At 39.2% G+C, this 17907-nt stretch overlaps 1 protein-coding gene across 4 annotated transcripts in view; it reads right to left on the bottom strand.

Moving 5' to 3' along the window:
- Positions 1–2253: 2253 nt before the first annotated feature.
- The window catches only part of PLOD2 (procollagen-lysine,2-oxoglutarate 5-dioxygenase 2), a 155828-nt gene continuing 140174 nt past the window's right edge, over positions 2254–17907 (bottom strand). For 3 of the 4 annotated variants that reach the window (XM_069975398.1, XM_069975397.1, XM_069975395.1), the window contains 10 exons: positions 14883–14987; positions 13573–13698; positions 12462–12603; positions 11359–11421; positions 9602–9715; positions 8612–8677; positions 7026–7130; positions 6789–6935; positions 3328–3453; positions 2254–2534 (listed from right to left, as the gene is read on the bottom strand). In XM_069975398.1, the coding sequence (XP_069831499.1) occupies positions 2379–2534; positions 3328–3453; positions 6789–6935; positions 7026–7130; positions 8612–8677; positions 9602–9715; positions 11359–11421; positions 12462–12603; positions 13573–13698; positions 14883–14987 (1150 nt within the window). In that variant the 3' untranslated portion in view covers positions 2254–2378. The remainder of the gene's footprint in view (positions 2535–3327; positions 3454–6788; positions 6936–7025; positions 7131–8611; positions 8678–9601; positions 9716–11358; positions 11422–12461; positions 12604–13572; positions 13699–14882; positions 14988–17907) is intronic. The other variant, XM_069975396.1, reaches the window with a different exon arrangement.

Genomic DNA, 17907 nt, shown 5'->3' with positions numbered 1-17907 from the left:
TAAGTTAATTGGATGGCATGCATGAATATCAAATATACAGCTAACTTGATCTTCCCCTGAGGGTAATAGCTAACTGGGGCTCCTGGAAGTTTCTGAAAGAGATAAGACAAGCCCTTAAAAGTGAACAGCGTCTAAAAACAATATTATATTGGATTGCAGATGTTTTAAAATGTAAATGTATTTTTTTGATGTTTATTTTATTTTGCTTTCTAAACACTAAACAGCAGAGGAGAGTTTTCAACAGGTATTCTCAACTAGAATTTAGGTATTAGAAGGTCTTTAAAAGGGTTATCCAGCGCTACAAAAACATGGCCACTTTCCCCCTACTGTTGTCTCCAGTTTGGGTGGGGTTTTGAAACTCAGTTCCATTGAAGTAAGTGGAGCTTAACTGCAAACCACACCTGAACTGGAGACAACAGTAGGGGGAAAGAGTGGCCATTTTTTTGTAGCGCTGGATAACCCCTTTAACAAAGGTTGTATCTTCTTTGTTATTTTAAAATTCTAAATTAAAAAAAAAAACTGCTAGACATTTCCCCTGAGAAGAAAGAGATCAGGCAGCCAACGTACCTGATCATTCTCTTCCTTAACATCTGAAATATAGCAGATTTGGGAAGCCCCCATGTACATTAGATAGTTGGCTGATCCTGTCAAAACTGGAGGGTCCAGTCGACATTAATATACATGGTCACCTTTGGTCAGCTATTTGTCAGATAAAAAGAAAATGTAGGGTAATACATATATAAGGGTTTACTGGCAACTATATATTGGTTTAGATGGTTTATTTATTGAAAAATGCTTTTTTGAATTATATTATTTGTCATAATAAATATCAGTTTTTTATAGCCATCTGTAAGCTAATTTTCGTATTTTATCTTTAACTATTTTGTGGACACAATTTCATTGACCACTCTAGTATTTATAAAAACAAACAAAAAAAAGACTGTAAAGCAACATTTCTCCATAAAGCAAATACAAAAACAACAACATTTAAGCCATCATTTGATCAATGGATTATTGCTTGGGATAAAAATCAAAATATAATCTTAGTTGGAGTCACATCCAGTTATTTGTGTATTCTATTAATGTTCTGTTTCACAATAATTCATAAAGTACCTGGTTTGCAAGCCTACAACATAAGTCTGCAAATGTAATATTCAGTCAAATAATTTGCTACAAAATTAGCAAAACTGAGATGCGAGGTACCTTGTCGCTATTTGCACAAAAATATTAAAGGGAATCAGTCAGCACCGGGCCTTACCTAACATGCTGACAGAGTGCTGTAGCTAGCAGTGCCTTAGTAAGAAGGGTGCCTTTTGGTAATTTTCTGTGCAGTGGATTATGTACAATCTCATGTCTCCTACTGTAATGAGGTGTCAAAGAGAAGTTGCCACACTCTGGCACTCCTCACCCCTCCTGCTCGCTCAGCTGTCAGCCAGTGTCTCTGATTTCAGATCAGTCCTCTGTAGGCAGGTTATGTCTGAAAGAAACAGAAAGGCTATGTTCACACACAGTTGAAATTCAGTGGATGAACACCATTCAATGGCATATTAAATGGCAGCCCTCCACTCAATTTTAGCATTGTGTGAACATAGCCTTTCTGTGTTTTCAATCCACTTCTGGTTTTGGTTGCAAAATACTGACAAGAATACTGAGCAACAATACTGTGTGTGTAAACATAGCCTTAAAATGATGCAATAATGAGAAAAAAATATAAAGACCTACTTAATTTCCATCAGGGGATTTGAACCAGAGAATGAACTGCAGACAGGTCCCTGGACAGGTGAGTTACCCCTAGACAACAGCTCCTACACATTGGGATCAAAGATTAAACTATATCTGAGTGTTTCTTTAAGACAAACTGCAGAGGACTGATCTGCAATCAGAGACACTGGGTGACAGCTGAGAGAGCAGGCCGGGCAGCACTGATTATTAATTAAGTGGAGGGAGGAGGAAGGAGTGGTGAGGTGTGCCAGAGATTGTACAAAATTCACTGCACAGAAAATCACCAAAAGGCACCATACTTACTAGGGGACTGCCAGCTACAGCAAACTGTCAGCAACCGGTAGGGCCCAGGAGCTGGCAGAATCCCTTTAAATTAATGTTCAAAATTGGTTGTCTCCACTGCTTATAACAAAGGACCACTTTCTTTATGGACACTAGGGATCTGTAACTATAACATATTGGCTTTTCTCTACAATGAACAAAAACATTGCATATTTTGCTGGCACTTAGACGCTTCCCCCCCCTCCCCCCCCCCCCCTTACATTTTATTAAAACAGTAGTAAATTCTCGGATCTGGAAAACAAAAATTCTATAAATAAAAATCCATCATAAAAAAAGCCAAAAGGTTTGCCAGTAGATCAAATAGTTGGTTAGATTTATGGATCAATAAAGGACACTGCAATATATCTGGTGCCATTGGTAACGGGAAGTCCTTCATGCAAATGTGTGAGTCGGCCTGGGTGCATGAAGCTCCAGCCTTTCCTTGGTGAATCAATAGAGCAGTTATATCTGGCAAATCTGCATCCTCCACCCTGCAAAAAGAGGTCAAGAAACAATTTGTAAGCATGGAGTGGATCCTTGATTTGTAAAATCCCTATTGATGCTGGAATGTGACTACGCTCACTTTGAGGGCAGTGTTCAAAAACCACATTTAGCCTATCCAAGCCACGGATACATTGGAAAAATGTCAAAATGGCATGCTGATGTAGCCTTGCCAAGAATAGCATATGCACCATCCATTTAATTGTCTCAAGCATAGCCAGCTAGTTACTACATTCAGCTATATTTTTAATCATTTATAGAAAAAAAATTCTCAGACTGAAAGTGGGGTTTAATTCACTTTTTAATCTAAAGAATAAACTTGGATTCATTCGGAAAATGACCTGCACATAGCCATAGACTGGGTTCACATTGCATTTTTGCTGTCTGTTTAAGGTGTACATTAAAGGGTATCGGTCGACACAGACGCTCCTGTGGTTGGCCACATTTTTCTGTATGTTAAATCTAAACAAACAGTGGAATGGATGAGAAAATGCAGTGTGAACCTAGCCTGGGCCGACTGGGACATTGGCATGAATGGGCCTGTCTGAGCATGGATATGTCAGCATTCCTTTTTTTACATTTTCCCCATTTATCCATGGCTAAGAAGGGTGGAATGTGGTGTGAATGAGCCCTGACTGCATGCCATTTATCAGTAAACTTCTGAATGTCAGACTTCTAAAGTTCTCAGACAGAAAACAAGTCTTCAAAACTCTACAATACCTACATGAAGATACAATGTTTTCCATTGAACTTATTCATGAATCCTCAGTTAGCCAAACTTACCTGAAAGTCTGTATCCTTTGTGTTGAGTGCAATGTTGATTGTAAATGTTGAAGCATCATGGTGAGGTCTTAAGTAAGACTGACGTTCAGGAGTGTATTTTACAACAAAATTAAGTAATGCGTGTCCCTAAAAAACAGTTAATAAAAAAAATCATCAGGCCATAAAGAAGTTATCTGGTTTAAAAACCCACTTGAAATGAACACTTAGGAAATTCTCAGTTAAGGGGAATAGGTCAGCACCAGGGCCTTACCACTGGTGCTGACAGTGTGCTGTAGCTGGCAATCTCCTAGTGAGCATGGTACCTTATGGTAATACTTTTGTTTTGCACTCTGCCACGCCTCACCACTCCTTCCTCCTCCTCCTCTTTCATGAATAATCAATGCTGCCCGGCCTCCTGCTCACTCAGCTCTCAGTCAGTATCTGCCAACAGAGGACTGATTTGCTATCAGATATAGTTAAATGTCCTAGCCTGTTTTGGAGCTGTGCTCTGGGGGTAAATCACCAGTTTAGAGAACACAAGCATGTCTTTTTTATTCAAATCCCCTAATGAAAATGAAATGTAGGTCTCTTTTTTTATTGTATTATTTTTAACAGTGCAAACAAAGTCCCAATCAGGTCCAAATTAGTTCATTTTTTTCTTTAATACAATGATGAGAGAAGGAAAAAAACTTATATATCTCCCCCACCCCCACCCCACATCATTGCATTAAAAAAAATATATTTAAACAAAAATTGTACTTGATTGGGAACTTTGTACTTTGTGAGAAAACTTAAATAAATAAATAAATGAATAAATATATATATGACTATATTTCATGTCTATCAAGGGATATGAACAAAAGAAAGACCTGCTGGTGGTCTCTAGACAGGTGACTTACCCCTTGACGACAGCTTCAACACATATTCGGGTTTACAGATTTAACTATATTAGACTGTTACTTTAAGACATAAACTGCCTACAGAGGACTGATCTGCAATGAGAGGCACTGGCTGACAGCTGATCAAGCAGGAGGCAGGGCAGCATTGATTATTCATAAGGAAGAGGAGGAAGGAGTGGTGAGGTGTGCCAGAGTGCAGCACAAATGCTGAGCCACAACTCCTCTTTGAAACTTCATTACAGTAGGTGACCTGAGATTGTGCATAATTCATTCCACGTACAAACTGCCAAAAGGTACCAAGCTCACTGGGGACTGCCAGTTACAACACACTGTCGGCAACTCAGGTAAGGCCTGGGTGGTGACAGATTCCCTTTGAAGCGACTCTGTACCCACAATCTGACCCCCCCCCCCAAAACCACTTGTACTTTTGGATAGCTGCTTTTAATCCAAGATCTGTCCTGTGGTCCGTTCAGCAGGTGATGCAGTTATTGTCCTAAAAAAATACTTTTAAACTTGCAGCCCGTGCCAAACGAGAGTATCTGTACCCTCACTTTGCACCATCCCTCCGTCCCTCCTCCCCGCCCTCCTCATCATTAGGAATGCTCCAGGTAAATTGCGTCCTATTCCTCACCTGTGTCAGCCTGGCACATGAGCTGGAATGTTAAGCAGCTGTGAAATGTTCAGCATGGAGAAAAATGTTCCAGTGGCATTCCTAATAATTAAGAGGGTGGGGAGGAGGGAAGGAGAGGTGGGGCAAAGTTAGGGCACAGATACTCCAGTTTGGCATGGGCTGCAAGTTTAAAAGTAGTTTTTGAGGACAATAACAGCATCACCTGCCGAACGGACCCCAGGACAGATCTTGGATTAAAAGCAGCTATCTGAAGGTACAAGTGGTTTGGGGGGGGGGTCATATTGTGGGTACAGAGTTGCTTTAAAGAGAATTTGTCAGCTGTATATCGTACTCAGGACTCAAGTGTCAGAGTGTCTATGCTGAGCCGCAGGATTCACGCCTCCTCCCTCCCCCACACTGACTGATTGATGTACAGCGCTTGGCTTCCAGCAATAGACTGTGCCTGTCAATCAATGCAGGAAGAGGTGGGGATGGAAGGAGGTGTACATCCTGTGGCTCAGCATAGCCTCTTTGAGACTTGAACACTGAACATGATCTAGATCAGATTCCCTTTAATAGGGAAGGCTTCCATGTTCAGAATGCAGTATATGTAGAGCCCATTGATTTTTAATACTCTTTTTCTGTAATGCTTTGCTTACATTCACTGCCAACACTTACAATGTTTTCCCCACAGATTACAGCAGAATGAAGTCCCAAAAGCAAAACACATTGATGGGCGTATTGTTGGAGTCCCTTTTAACAAAAGGGGTTTGTACAAAGTGGATAACCCATTTATTTAGGAAGAACCTATAATAATTATACTATTAATATGCACAGTAAACCTACACAGACACAAATATGTAAATATAAAGAGTGGAATCCCCAATGTATTGTTTCTGTATTGAATTCATTAACGACCTTTTAGGCTTTCAATTTAGGTAAATACAGTTAAGCTACTGACAATATACTGCATATATATATATATATATATATATATATATATATGTGTGTGTGTTAGAAGTTTTACACTGTATGTTTGCTTTTGCTATAATGTGCTTCACTGACATTTGCATTTGGTTCCCATGGTTCTGTAATATTTATACACTATAGAAACCATAGATTGCAATGTTTCATATGCACAAGTCCCCTAAAAGGCCCCATTACTTTGTTTTGAAGAACTGAAGATGACCTTGTACTGTAATACTTCAACCATGCAAATATTGTATAATAAATGTCAAATATTTGGAATTTTAACAAATTCGCTATTAGCAGATGCAGTGGTGGATTTGTTTACTATAATTTTATATTAATGGCTATTCCCATGATTATGTCTACAAATGTGTAAAATGTCATTTTTAAGCACTGAGCAATAAAAGGAATACTTTTTGTATGTCTTCTGCAGCACTACATCTGAAATAGCAGTAGTGACTGTGTCCACTGCTGCACAACTATATGCAGCTCTTAGGACTAGATGTATATCTAAAGATTTACTAGTATACTGTACCTCACCTGCTTTACATTATTCTCATTTGTAGTAATTTTTGACATTATCATAAAAACTTCTACACTAACATTCTACAACAATATACATCACTAACAATAAGATCATTATAATGAACAAATGGAACCCCAAATTAGATTATGGTATATTCTAACATTTTGCTATAATACAGTCTTTTAAACAACTTATTTTTCAGTATACAGTATGTATATATCGCCTGTTGTCATGAGTGCAGCAGTGTAACATCAAGGTACCCATGCAGCTTTCAAACCCACTTAGAGCCAGACATGGGTAAATGAGAAGCAATACATACAATGCACTGTCTGCATTTCTGATAACTTGACAGGTAGGGCACTCACACTCAGCCAGTTTACTGTACAGTTCTGAAAGTAAATGAGCATGCACAATAGGGGAAAAAAAAGACAGCCTTGTGAAGTTAACTATACATTTTTGAACAAGAATGAACTCTTACTTTTGTATAATAGCCAGCAAAGACTTTTAGTGTTATGGGAGCAATAAATTCTCTAATGAAGTGAAGCCATTCTTTATCCATCTCAATCTGTCTCATGTGAATATCGTCTGTAGGAACATTTTCATATCCGCCAGCAATACGCGTATCCTAATTGTAAAAGGGGGGGAAACTTAGAAGACACAAACTTATGTACAGAAGACTTGAAAAAAAAGTAGAATATAATATAGAAATGATTACACTATGACTTGATCCGGACCACTGTCCAAAGTGCTCCATCTCTTGGACAATTTCATCACAAGCCTCCTCCGAAAAAACTGGAAACCAAAACACATCTGGGCAGGGCTGTAAAAGACAAAGTAAATGCACTTAAACCAAACCACATTCAAATCAGGTTTGACTTCTTGATATGATAAAATATAGTGATATTGCCAAATTACTATTTTGGAAATGTTTTTGTCATAATAGGAAATCTGTTACTGTGCTAAAAAATGAAGAGGCTTGTCTGGTGACAAATGCACTTTAAGGCTGGGTTCACACTATGTATATTTCAGGCTGTATTTGGTCCTCATGTCAGGTCCTCATAGCAACCAAAACCAGGAGTGGATTGAAAACCCAGAAAGGATCTGTTCACACAATGTTGAAATTGAGTGGATGGCCGCCATATAACGGTAAATAACTTCCATTATTTCAATATAACAGCCGTTGTTTTAAAATAACAGCAAATATTTGCCATTAAATGACGGCCATCCACTCAATTACAACATTATGTGAACATAGCCTTTCTGTGTTTTCAATCCACTCCTTGTTTTGGTTGCTATACAGCCTCAAACATACAGCCTCAAATATACGTAGTGTGAACCCAGCCTAAAAAGTTGAATGGGCAGCAGAAAATGGCTGGTGCCTTCTGATTCCTGGCTCTTAAGTAATTCTCTTTCTACATCTTCCACGTAAATCCCAATCATGGCATGTGGACAAAGCCACACACAAACACGATGCCCGATAACTGCATGATGTCACTGCAACACCGGTGACATCACCAACGATATCAAGCAGCTGTTGGATATCCGGTGGGGAATAGTTTCCTCCACACATGATAATCGGGATTTACACCCACCTTCTCACATCTTGGAAACAGAGGTGGAAAGATAGGAAATAATCACAGAGAAGTAGATGGCATCAGTCATTTTCTGCTTCCCATACAACTTTTTTTTTTTTTTTTAAAGCATTTGTCACCAGATAAGCCTGAAGAAGCTTATCCTGAGCACACAGCTGCACAGGTAACATATCATAATCTTTGTACATGAGGTCATAATAAAGCTATATAAAAACACAGAAGATTGTCAGCAGAAAAAGTTCACCTGCTCCATCTAGCCTGGTCTTTTAGTATTTCCTTTCCTATAATTTTAGGATAGATATGAAGAAAAGAAGTTGGCATGATACATTGACTATTTTTCATAGACTGCATGGTATGCAATGCTGCTAAGGCACAAAAGAACGGCCAGCGTTCACTGTTTGAAAAAAAAATACATTGTGTGAACGTTCCCTAAAAACGAACAATAACACATTTAGCTCTGCTACATCTGCGCAGTGTGAATGATATATCATCTCAGATTGGCCATAGTTTGGAATTCTTGCTAAGAACTGTAAATGTTTATTGTAAGGGAAATACTGTATGATAAATTCCTCCATTACACACTGCCAAAGAATGAGTGTTAAAGAAATATTTCATAGCTGTTAACTTAAAGTATGACAAAATAGATTTAACATATGCAATAGCAAAAAAAAGAATTTTCTAGTGCAGACATTTCTTTCTATTCAGTTACCTGTTCAACAAAGTTTTCAGTAAAGATCTTGGAGTAATTAGCATGAATATACTTAAGCCTCCAGTCCTAAAAAAAACAAAATGAAAATAATAAGGCAAAGGCATATAAAGAACTTCATGTATGAAAATAATATTGTATACAAATTATGAAACACACATATACTGCTAAAAATATTAAAACCATGTGAATTTATTTTCTGTTAACTGATACTAAGATGTTAGCAGATCATTTAGTGTAAGTCCGGTATGTTTTAAGGTAGGGCGTCCATAAATAAGGCTCGGTTTTCCAACACTAACTATATATGGTTAATTGTATGGAGATGTGGGGAATTTGCAGGCCAAATCTATACCTTGAATTATTTTGCCATGTTCCTCAAAACTTTCTGGAACAATGCAATGTGGTTGTGTGCATAATTTTCCACTGTTCTACCGTTCCCTTACTTCCACCGATGTACAATTATGGCATGGGGGGGATGGGGTGAGAGTATGATACAGCCCATGTCACATCTAGTGACCGCTATCTGCATTAAATTGAATTACTAAATTATAACTTTTCTGATCCTGTGCAAAAGTCCAAAATGGAGGATTCCTGGTCATGTCACATTGCAGAAAATCAAAGGACATCAAAAGTCACGTCTTTGCCAATGTGTTACCAACTTAAAATTACAGAACATCCATAGGTGGAAAAATGAAGTTACATTATAGGGGTGAAAAATAAAATTGTTGTGGGTCTTAGGGTCTCGGAATGTGAGCAGGATAGGATGAAATTTGAAATTGAAGGGGATTAGCAAAGGGCTCAACTTTTTAATACTTTGTGTTAAAGTAGCTCTTTTGTGAGATTGGTCGACTCTCTGGTTTCATATATGTACAGTTGTTTTTTTTATATATGTTGTGCAAACTCATATACAGTACATTGTACCCACTCTCTCAAAGAGGAGCATCTAACAACTAAAAGGCTTAGCCATGATTGGAATTTATTTAAAATACATACCACAGGATTTTCAAATATTTGCCAGAGGTCATTGTTAAGGTGACTTGTATTATAATTTGCAGTTGAAAGTAGTCTTCCAAATTCATGTCGGTTGGTAATATACATGAAAACACCCTAAGGCAAATAATTACAAAATATATTAGAATACCATGTCAGTTCAACAGGAACATGCAGATTAAACTTTGGTGAAAGGATCATTTTGAGAAGATTATGGAATCTGAGGCAATTTCCTTGTGAGAAAAAAAAAATGTAGTCAGATACAGAGAATATATTTGTAATGGTGAATGCTTGAAATGGTTTCTATTTAAATCAATCATTTTACCAATAATCCAAGTGAAGAAAAACCTGTATATGGAGGGGGAAAACATTACTTTGCCCTGAATATTTTCTCTCATGTTTATTTGTTCATTAAAAATTTGCTAATTTAATAGAGGTTAATTAGAAAGTAAAAGTTAATTATGTCTACTAGAAGCCAAATAACAGTTATTTTGAAAAAGTATATAATAACATTAGGAAAGGTTTGCCCATTTTTACCCCAGACCCCCCCCAAAAAAAAGAGTTGGTGGTTGTTAAAAAATTTAATTTGTATGACTTATTTCAATTGATAATTCCTTTTGACAAACTGGGTAAAAAAAAATGGGCAAAGTTAAGTATTAGCCACGAAGAATGGAAGGTTTTTGGATTCTACTGGAAAGCCCATACGAAATCCTCACCGTAACAGATAACCATCTTTTCAACTAGTCTTCTCTTTACATTACACAGATGAGAGTTTTATGGCCAATGCAAATTATCCATTTACTTAAATTTCAAAGTAAAGTTTAGGAAGAATGCAGATGGAAAATAACATAGTTTGAAACGTTTCAATTTGGCAAGATGTTTCCTTGTATGTTGGCATCTGTGCTTCCCACATAAGAAAATTGGAGTGTTATTGTATAAAGGAATAAAAAAAAAAAAAACCTTAACTTTCTCCTAAATTTCACTGTAATTCAATGTAATCCGTTCTTTATTAACTGGAATAATAAAATCTTGGCTTACAGCAACTGTACATAATTTAGCTATATATTGTGGGCTCTGTAGATGTTTGATTTTTACTTAATAAACCCACAAGATATGGTGAGGATATCATAACGGATCATATATATTATTTGTATTATATGAACATATTACTACATTATATGACCACAAACAAACAACACTCACATGCTTGCTTTGCCCAATGTGTGTAGCAAAAGTTGACAACTAGGGGTGACAGACTTATCAGGGCGCAATGTCATGTAGTGGGCCCACAGGTTATGGGAAAGTTACCCAAACAAAGCCCTTTAAAATTACTAGGAATAGGCCCTGACCTTTATGGAGTTGGAGGACAAATAACCTACAATCTCGGTACTCCCAAATCTTTTGAATTTAAGTTTTTTTTCCATATCATGCATTTCTCTGGGTAATGCCCCCCCAAAAAAACAGACAGCTATTGTTCCCTTTTTGTATGTAGTATTTCCAATATTTTGGACTTCTAAAAAAAAACAAAAAACTTTAAAAAGATACTTCTCCTGTAATGCATTTTCATCATTCAGAGGTATCTTATGAATTCTCATATTAACAAGTTGTTGCAAAAAAGGACACAATACAAGAAGGAGCATGCCATCATGTTTCTATCAGTAAAAAATTGAATTTGGGGAAAAAGCTGTCCCGTTCTGTATTTGAGAAAGATAGAGAGATAGTCTTGAAAGTAGTAAAGGAAAAAGAACGAAAAAAAAAACCTTTGGGGGTCTGAACATATGGAAAGTTTCCGAAGATGGAGAGTCTCTCTCTCTTTGTAAACTCTAAAATGAAGAAGCATCAAGTAAGTTGACTTGTTTATCCTCTCTTTATATTTTGCTTAGATTGACTGTGGAGACATGAAAACACAGATTCAAAAATAACAGCTTATAATGAAGGCTGAAGGGCTGGATGGATTGGACGGACACCATGCAGCATAAAGCAAAGCTTACGTCTGACATATAACTTGGCTTGCCATGCCTGCTGACCAGCTGCTTAGGCTGAAACCTTTTTTGGAAAAAAAATGAATGCATTCCAGATAGGATGGTAAAGACCAAAATGTATCTGCTTGACCACGGGCTTTGCATAGTGTATCCAAGATGTTAGCAATAGGAATAGAGATAGATGCAAGGAGTTAATAGACATACAGAGTTATAAGCAGACAATTAGGAACCATATAAATTATTAAAGAGAATACTTGCCAACTTTTTCTGCATATTTCAATAATGTACTGTAATTTCATAGCTAAAAGTTCTGTAAAAGTTAGGGACTCAACAATAAATTACTCCTCCCTTTGTAAAAACAACATTTTATCCAAGTTCTTAATGGATTGTAAAATATACAACATACATATTCTGGCAAATTTATGGACCAAGCACTTAAATATAAATATTCTGTAAACTTAAAGTATACATTATAATGTAAATTCTATGATTATATATATATATACATTTCACTTTAAAGCTCAGCTATTTGATAGCTGTTGAGTGACTCCCTAAGCGTGTTACCATTTTACTAGTCTGCATTATGTTTAGGAAGGAAGCATACAGCTGTTTTATGTTAAGGTATAGACGATCTTGTCTCTTATGTTATTCCACTGTCTTTGCAGTTTACTCAAGAGACTAATTTGCTGTCGGTACGGGGAATGTGTATACAATAGTCCAACAGAGTGTTATGCAGGTGCAAAGCACAGATGTTTGTGCAAATGTAATACTTTGGTTTGCAAAAATTGGCTAGTACTGGAGAACAGCAGTTATGGTGAAGGATGAAAAACACAAATATATAAGGAAGTAAATAGTTCCTGGCAAAACTGGCACAACCTTACCATTTCCCTAGCATTTCTACATAGGGCCATATCAGGATCCAATCTATCCAGGATGAAATGGTTTCTCTCCTTTAACTCAGTGCGAAGAGTTTGTCCTTTAACCAGGTACACATTGGCCATATATGGAATGTTCCATAAACCACTACAAAGTAAGAATATGAAGATAATAAATAGATGATTAACATAATATTTATGTTGTACACCTAATATTTAATTCAGATTATTACTAGAGATGAGCGAACCGGGTTCGGGTTCGAGTCGATCCGAACTTTCGGTATTTGATTAGCTGGGGCTGCTGAACTTGGATAAAGCTCTAAGGTTGTCTGGAAAACATGGATACAGCCAATGACTATATCCATGTTTTCCACATAGCCTTAGGGCATTAAATGGTGTATTTTTTCCAGTCTGACATAGTGTTCTTTGCTGCAACCTCTGTCTGTGTCGAGAACTGTCCAGAGCAGTAGAAAATCTCCATAGAAAAAACACTTCTGCTTTAGACAGTTCCTGACATGGACAGAGGTGGAAGCAGAGAGCACCATATCAGACTGGAGAAAATACACCACTTTCTGCAGGACATACAGCAGCTGATAAGTACTGGCAGGCTTGAGATTTTTTAAATAGAAGTAATTCACAAGTCTGTACAACTTCCTGCCATTACTTGATTAAAATTTTTTTTTTGCTCTGGAGTACCCCTTCAATCCCTACCCACATAAGGATGTGCCGACACATCCTAATGCGGGTGGGAAGGTTTTCAATTTCACTGTGCAAATTATTTTTTTCTCGTTTCGCAGCATATTTTATGGAAAAAATTTGGTCTGTCAGTGCAAAGTACAATTGGTGGGGCAAAAAAACAAGCGTTCGTGTGGGTCTATAGGTAAAAAAAATGCAAACACTATGGCCTTTTAAACACAAGGAACACAAAACAAAAGTGCAAAAATGAAGTGGCCCAGGAGGGAAGGGGTCAAAAGTCATTAACAAAACAATGGGGCTAAACTTAGTACAGAAATGCAAAATAAGATTTTAGATTAACATTCTAAAATGTATCATGCACCTCTTTTTATTCTTTAAAGACTAAATAAGAAGAATTCTTTAAAGAACACATTTTACTTACACTCTGTTGCCTTGTACAATATCGATATAATCCTCTGATCTAGCATAATAGCCATCAGGACTCAAAGCACCCCAAAAGTTTGACCACAATTTTCCATGTCGTGTCACAAGAGGAGCAATTATTTTTCTAGAAAAAGGGAAAGAATGCATTTACAAATTTACAGTATTTTACATTGTCTAGAATGGATCTGTATAACAATAATAATAATAATAATAATAATAATAATAATAATGTTACCCATTTGTCATTTGTCAAAAAAGAGAAAAGCAACAATTTAGTGCTTAAAGAGGATGTACCACAAGGTACATCCTCTTCAACCTGAGGCCACAGATCGAACGGCGCCGACATAGGGAAGCCGATGCCGCGGTCCTTTTTCCGTTCTATGCACTGGAACCGGCCGGTGCTCAAGCACTGGAGGTAGGCCAGGCCACCCCCAGTGGGAGGGAATTCCCTCCCCTGTATGACGCGGCTCCCTTAGAATGAATGGAGCCGCGTCATACAGGGGAGAGAATTCCCTCCCACTGGGGGCGGGCCGGCCTACCTCCAGTGCTTGAGCACCAGCCGTTTCCGGTGCATAGAACGGCGCCGTGCACGGGAACTGGGCCTTGTTTCGGAAAACGGACCGTGGCAACGGCTTCCCCGTGGCGGCGCCGTTCAATCCGTGGCTTCAGGTTAAAGAGGATGTACCTGGTGGTACATCCTCTTTAAATATTGAAAGTTAAAAAGTAAATGTGTTCCATTGTGTGTGTGATTTCCCGTGACACTTTGCTCTATGCAGTTGAGGGCTATGTTCACACTACAGAAGAAACCAGCCATTCTGTGACCTCGGCCGGGTCACTGAACGGCTGGTCTCCGCCCGGGTCATCCCGGCCGGTACTTAAGTACCGGCCGGGTGATCTTTTGGCCGCAGGGTTCTGATGCCCCCGCATCAGAACTTCCCATAGCACACAGTGAAGCCGCTCGCTTCACTGTGTGAACTGACAGTGTTTCCTACAGCCACAATTCTTTGAATTGCGGCCGCAGAAAACGAACATGTCAGTTCTTTGCGGCGCGGCATGGGATCCCGGCCGGAGCATATACGATGTGTATATGCTCCGGCCGGGATCCCATTGAAGCAGAGGCAGTGTTCCACTCCGCAGAAAGTACGGCCATTGTTGCCAATGGCAACAACGGCCATACTTTTACATAGTGTGAACATAGCCTATAAGTCTATTGAAATCTGTCTTTTTGATTACAGATTACAGTTTGTTAGAAATATCTTGCAGTTGAGTTTTATAGCTAGAGTAAATGCATTGTATGAAGGGACCAACCTGTTTTGTTCAACCAGCAACTGTAAAGTCTTAGGATTCGTAATCACCACATCAGCATCTAAGTTAAAGTAATAGTCACATTGTTTGTCCTGGCGGCAAATGTCCCTGAAAAGAAATATTAATAAAAAAAAGTTATAATTAAACAAGGAACGGTTATATCTCAGCAGATACCTGTAATCATTTCAATAACTTATTTATGACTTTTATCTTTAGGGTGCCTTCACACCTACTGGATCTGTAGCGGATCTCACTTCTGCGAATCCGCAGCGAGATCAGCTGCGGATCCAGTACCATTGATGCCTATGTTAGCACATACCCGCAGCGGGATTCACATCCCGCTGTGACTATGTGCTTTAACCCCCTGGCGCCCACAGCCCCGCCGCTCGCATTAGCCCCGCCACCGGCATCCTCTATCCCCGCCTCCATCATCACCGCCGCCGGCATCATTTATCCCGGCCCCCCATCAGCCCGGCCGCCTACATCCTCCATCTCGGCCCCCCATTAGCACCGCCGCCCGCATCCTCCATCACGGCCCCCCATCATCCCCGCCACCCGCATCCTCCATCCCGGCCCCCTATCAGCACCGCTGCCCGCATCCTGCAGCCCGTTGCTGAGAGCATACATTACCTGCTCCTCGGCGCGGCTGCAGTGAGGCTCCCGGTCCCACTCAGCCGATTAGTGTTGCTGTGCACTGATCGGCTGAGCGGGACCGGAGCCGGGAGCCTCAATGAAGCCGCGCCGCCGAGCAGGTAATGTATATGCTCTCGTCGGCGGGCTGCAGGATTCGGGCGGTAGGGATGGAGGATGCGGGCAGCGGGGATGATGGAGGATGCGGGCGGCGGGGAGGATGGGGGGGCCAGGATGGAGGATGCGGGCGGCGGGGCTAATGCAAGCGGCGGGGCTGTGGTCACCAGGGGGTTAAAGCACATAGTCACAGCGGGATGTCAATCCCGCTGCGGGTATGTGCTAACATAGGCATCAATGGTACTGGATCCGCAGCTGATCTCGTTCATAAGTGTTACGGGACCATGATCTGTTCAGTGAAAAAAGAAACTCATGTGTCCTAGAACAGAGAGCACTTGCAGCACGGACCACTATTCACTAATGAATGGGTCCGTGCATTGTGGACAGCTACAGATGCACATTCGTAGTGCTTTCTGTACCTAGGGGGTCTGCCACCTACAGACATATAAAACACATACTGTAGAACTAAAATTAAAGTTCATATAAAACAGATTTTGGTAAGTTTTGATCCTCTCTTCACTTGTATACTGCAATGTTTTTTACATTTCCCTGAGTAACTAAATGTAAGAAACCCCACTGTGCTCTGGGAGATAAAATTCCCAATTTCTTTCCCTTACCTTTTACATCACATCTAAGGAATGCTCTGTTATTTCTCGGTTCTAAATAGCATTTGCACTGGCTCAGGACTATAGAACTCGCTTTCTCTAGAAGTGATCCTAATTGATTTGGCAAAGCAGATAATCACATTGAATTGCAGTGTAGCATGATTCTACTATTAAATTACAGCCAGTAATGACAGTGTTACAAAGCAAGACTGTGGTGTAAAAAGGTTTACAGATACAGCAGCCTTACAGACATTAAACTTAATGGACGGTTAACATATATATTCAGATGTTATAATTATACACCTACAAAAGGGCAAGTGAAAGAAGAACCGCACCCCACTAAGTGCCATTGCCAGCTTGATGTCTTTGTTGTAGCAAATGACAAATTGTGCAATAAATATCCATCTATAGATCTGAATTGGAAACATTATGTATGTTTCCACAATTAATTCTATCTTATAATATGCGAGTGCTTTATCCATTACCTCAAACTGGCTTCCGAAACTCTTGTTTTTTGGCAAGGAATCAGCCTACTAAATGAACAACTGTGATTTAACTAAGCTACATTACATACAAATGTGGATAGATATATAGAGTATACAGAGTTTATATGACTGCATAAAGCATTTAAGAACTTTTACACTCAATATAAAACTTTAATGGGATGTAATCAGCCTTCATTGTAAAGTAGTATTTAACCACTTGCTAACAGCCCGTTGACTTAAAACATCCGTGCAGTCAGTAAGGATGGCTTGAAATATTCTTGCATAGTTTGCAATAGCAAAGAGGCCATGCTGATACAAGAGTTAGAGACCATGCTCCCCAGTTTATTCCTGTCCTTGCCTTCCCAATCACTGTATACACAAAGCTCAATGAACATTGTATATACAGCAGAACAAGAGCCATATGACTTCCTGTTTCCCATCATGGCAATCATGTGATTGCCAGGTTCTGGGTAGCAGCAGATGTGTGTTAGCAGATCCACATTTTATTTTATTTTTTTATTTGTATAGAGCACACAGATTCTGCAGCGCTTCACCTATCTGTATGTTTTTGCGTGTGGGAGGAACCCAGAGTACCCAGAGGAAACCCACACAAACATGGAGAGAACATACAAACTCTTTGTAATTGTTTCCCTTGGTGGGATTTGAACCCAGGACTCCAGCGCTGCAAGGCTACAGTGCTAACCACTGAGCCACCGTGCTGCCCATATTAGCAATGAGTGGAGGAGGAGGCTGCATTCCCTTGTAACTCTGGCTTGTCAGCCCCAAATGTATTATAGCATTAAAATGCTCCCTAAGTTTTTAAATAATTATACTATATTAAAAAAAGAAGAAGAGAAAAAAAAAGTACCTGCCTTCTGACTTCATCCACTATATACATTATCTTAATGGAAATTATTGAAATGGAAAGGGGACACCCGTTTATTACCCATAGTTTCCGGCGTATAAGTCGACACACAACTTTTCCAGTTAAAATAGTTTTTGTCATATACTCGCCATATAAGACTACCCCTCATCCAACACACATCAAATTAATAAAAGACATCAGAGAACAGCCTGATGTGAGAGGCAGAGAAGGAGGTACCGTAATATTGGTAGCATGCATTTCTGGGCACAGCGTCAGTCTACCATAACTCTTTTTTTCTATACCCTGCAGCTTGCTCTGCCCTTAAC

The sequence above is a fragment of the Dendropsophus ebraccatus genome, chromosome 6 (assembly GCF_027789765.1).
Source record: "Dendropsophus ebraccatus isolate aDenEbr1 chromosome 6, aDenEbr1.pat, whole genome shotgun sequence".
Taxonomy (NCBI): Eukaryota; Metazoa; Chordata; class Amphibia; order Anura; family Hylidae; genus Dendropsophus; species Dendropsophus ebraccatus.
The sequence above is the reverse complement of the archived record's forward strand: the minus strand, read 5'-3'. Positions and strand labels throughout refer to the sequence as shown.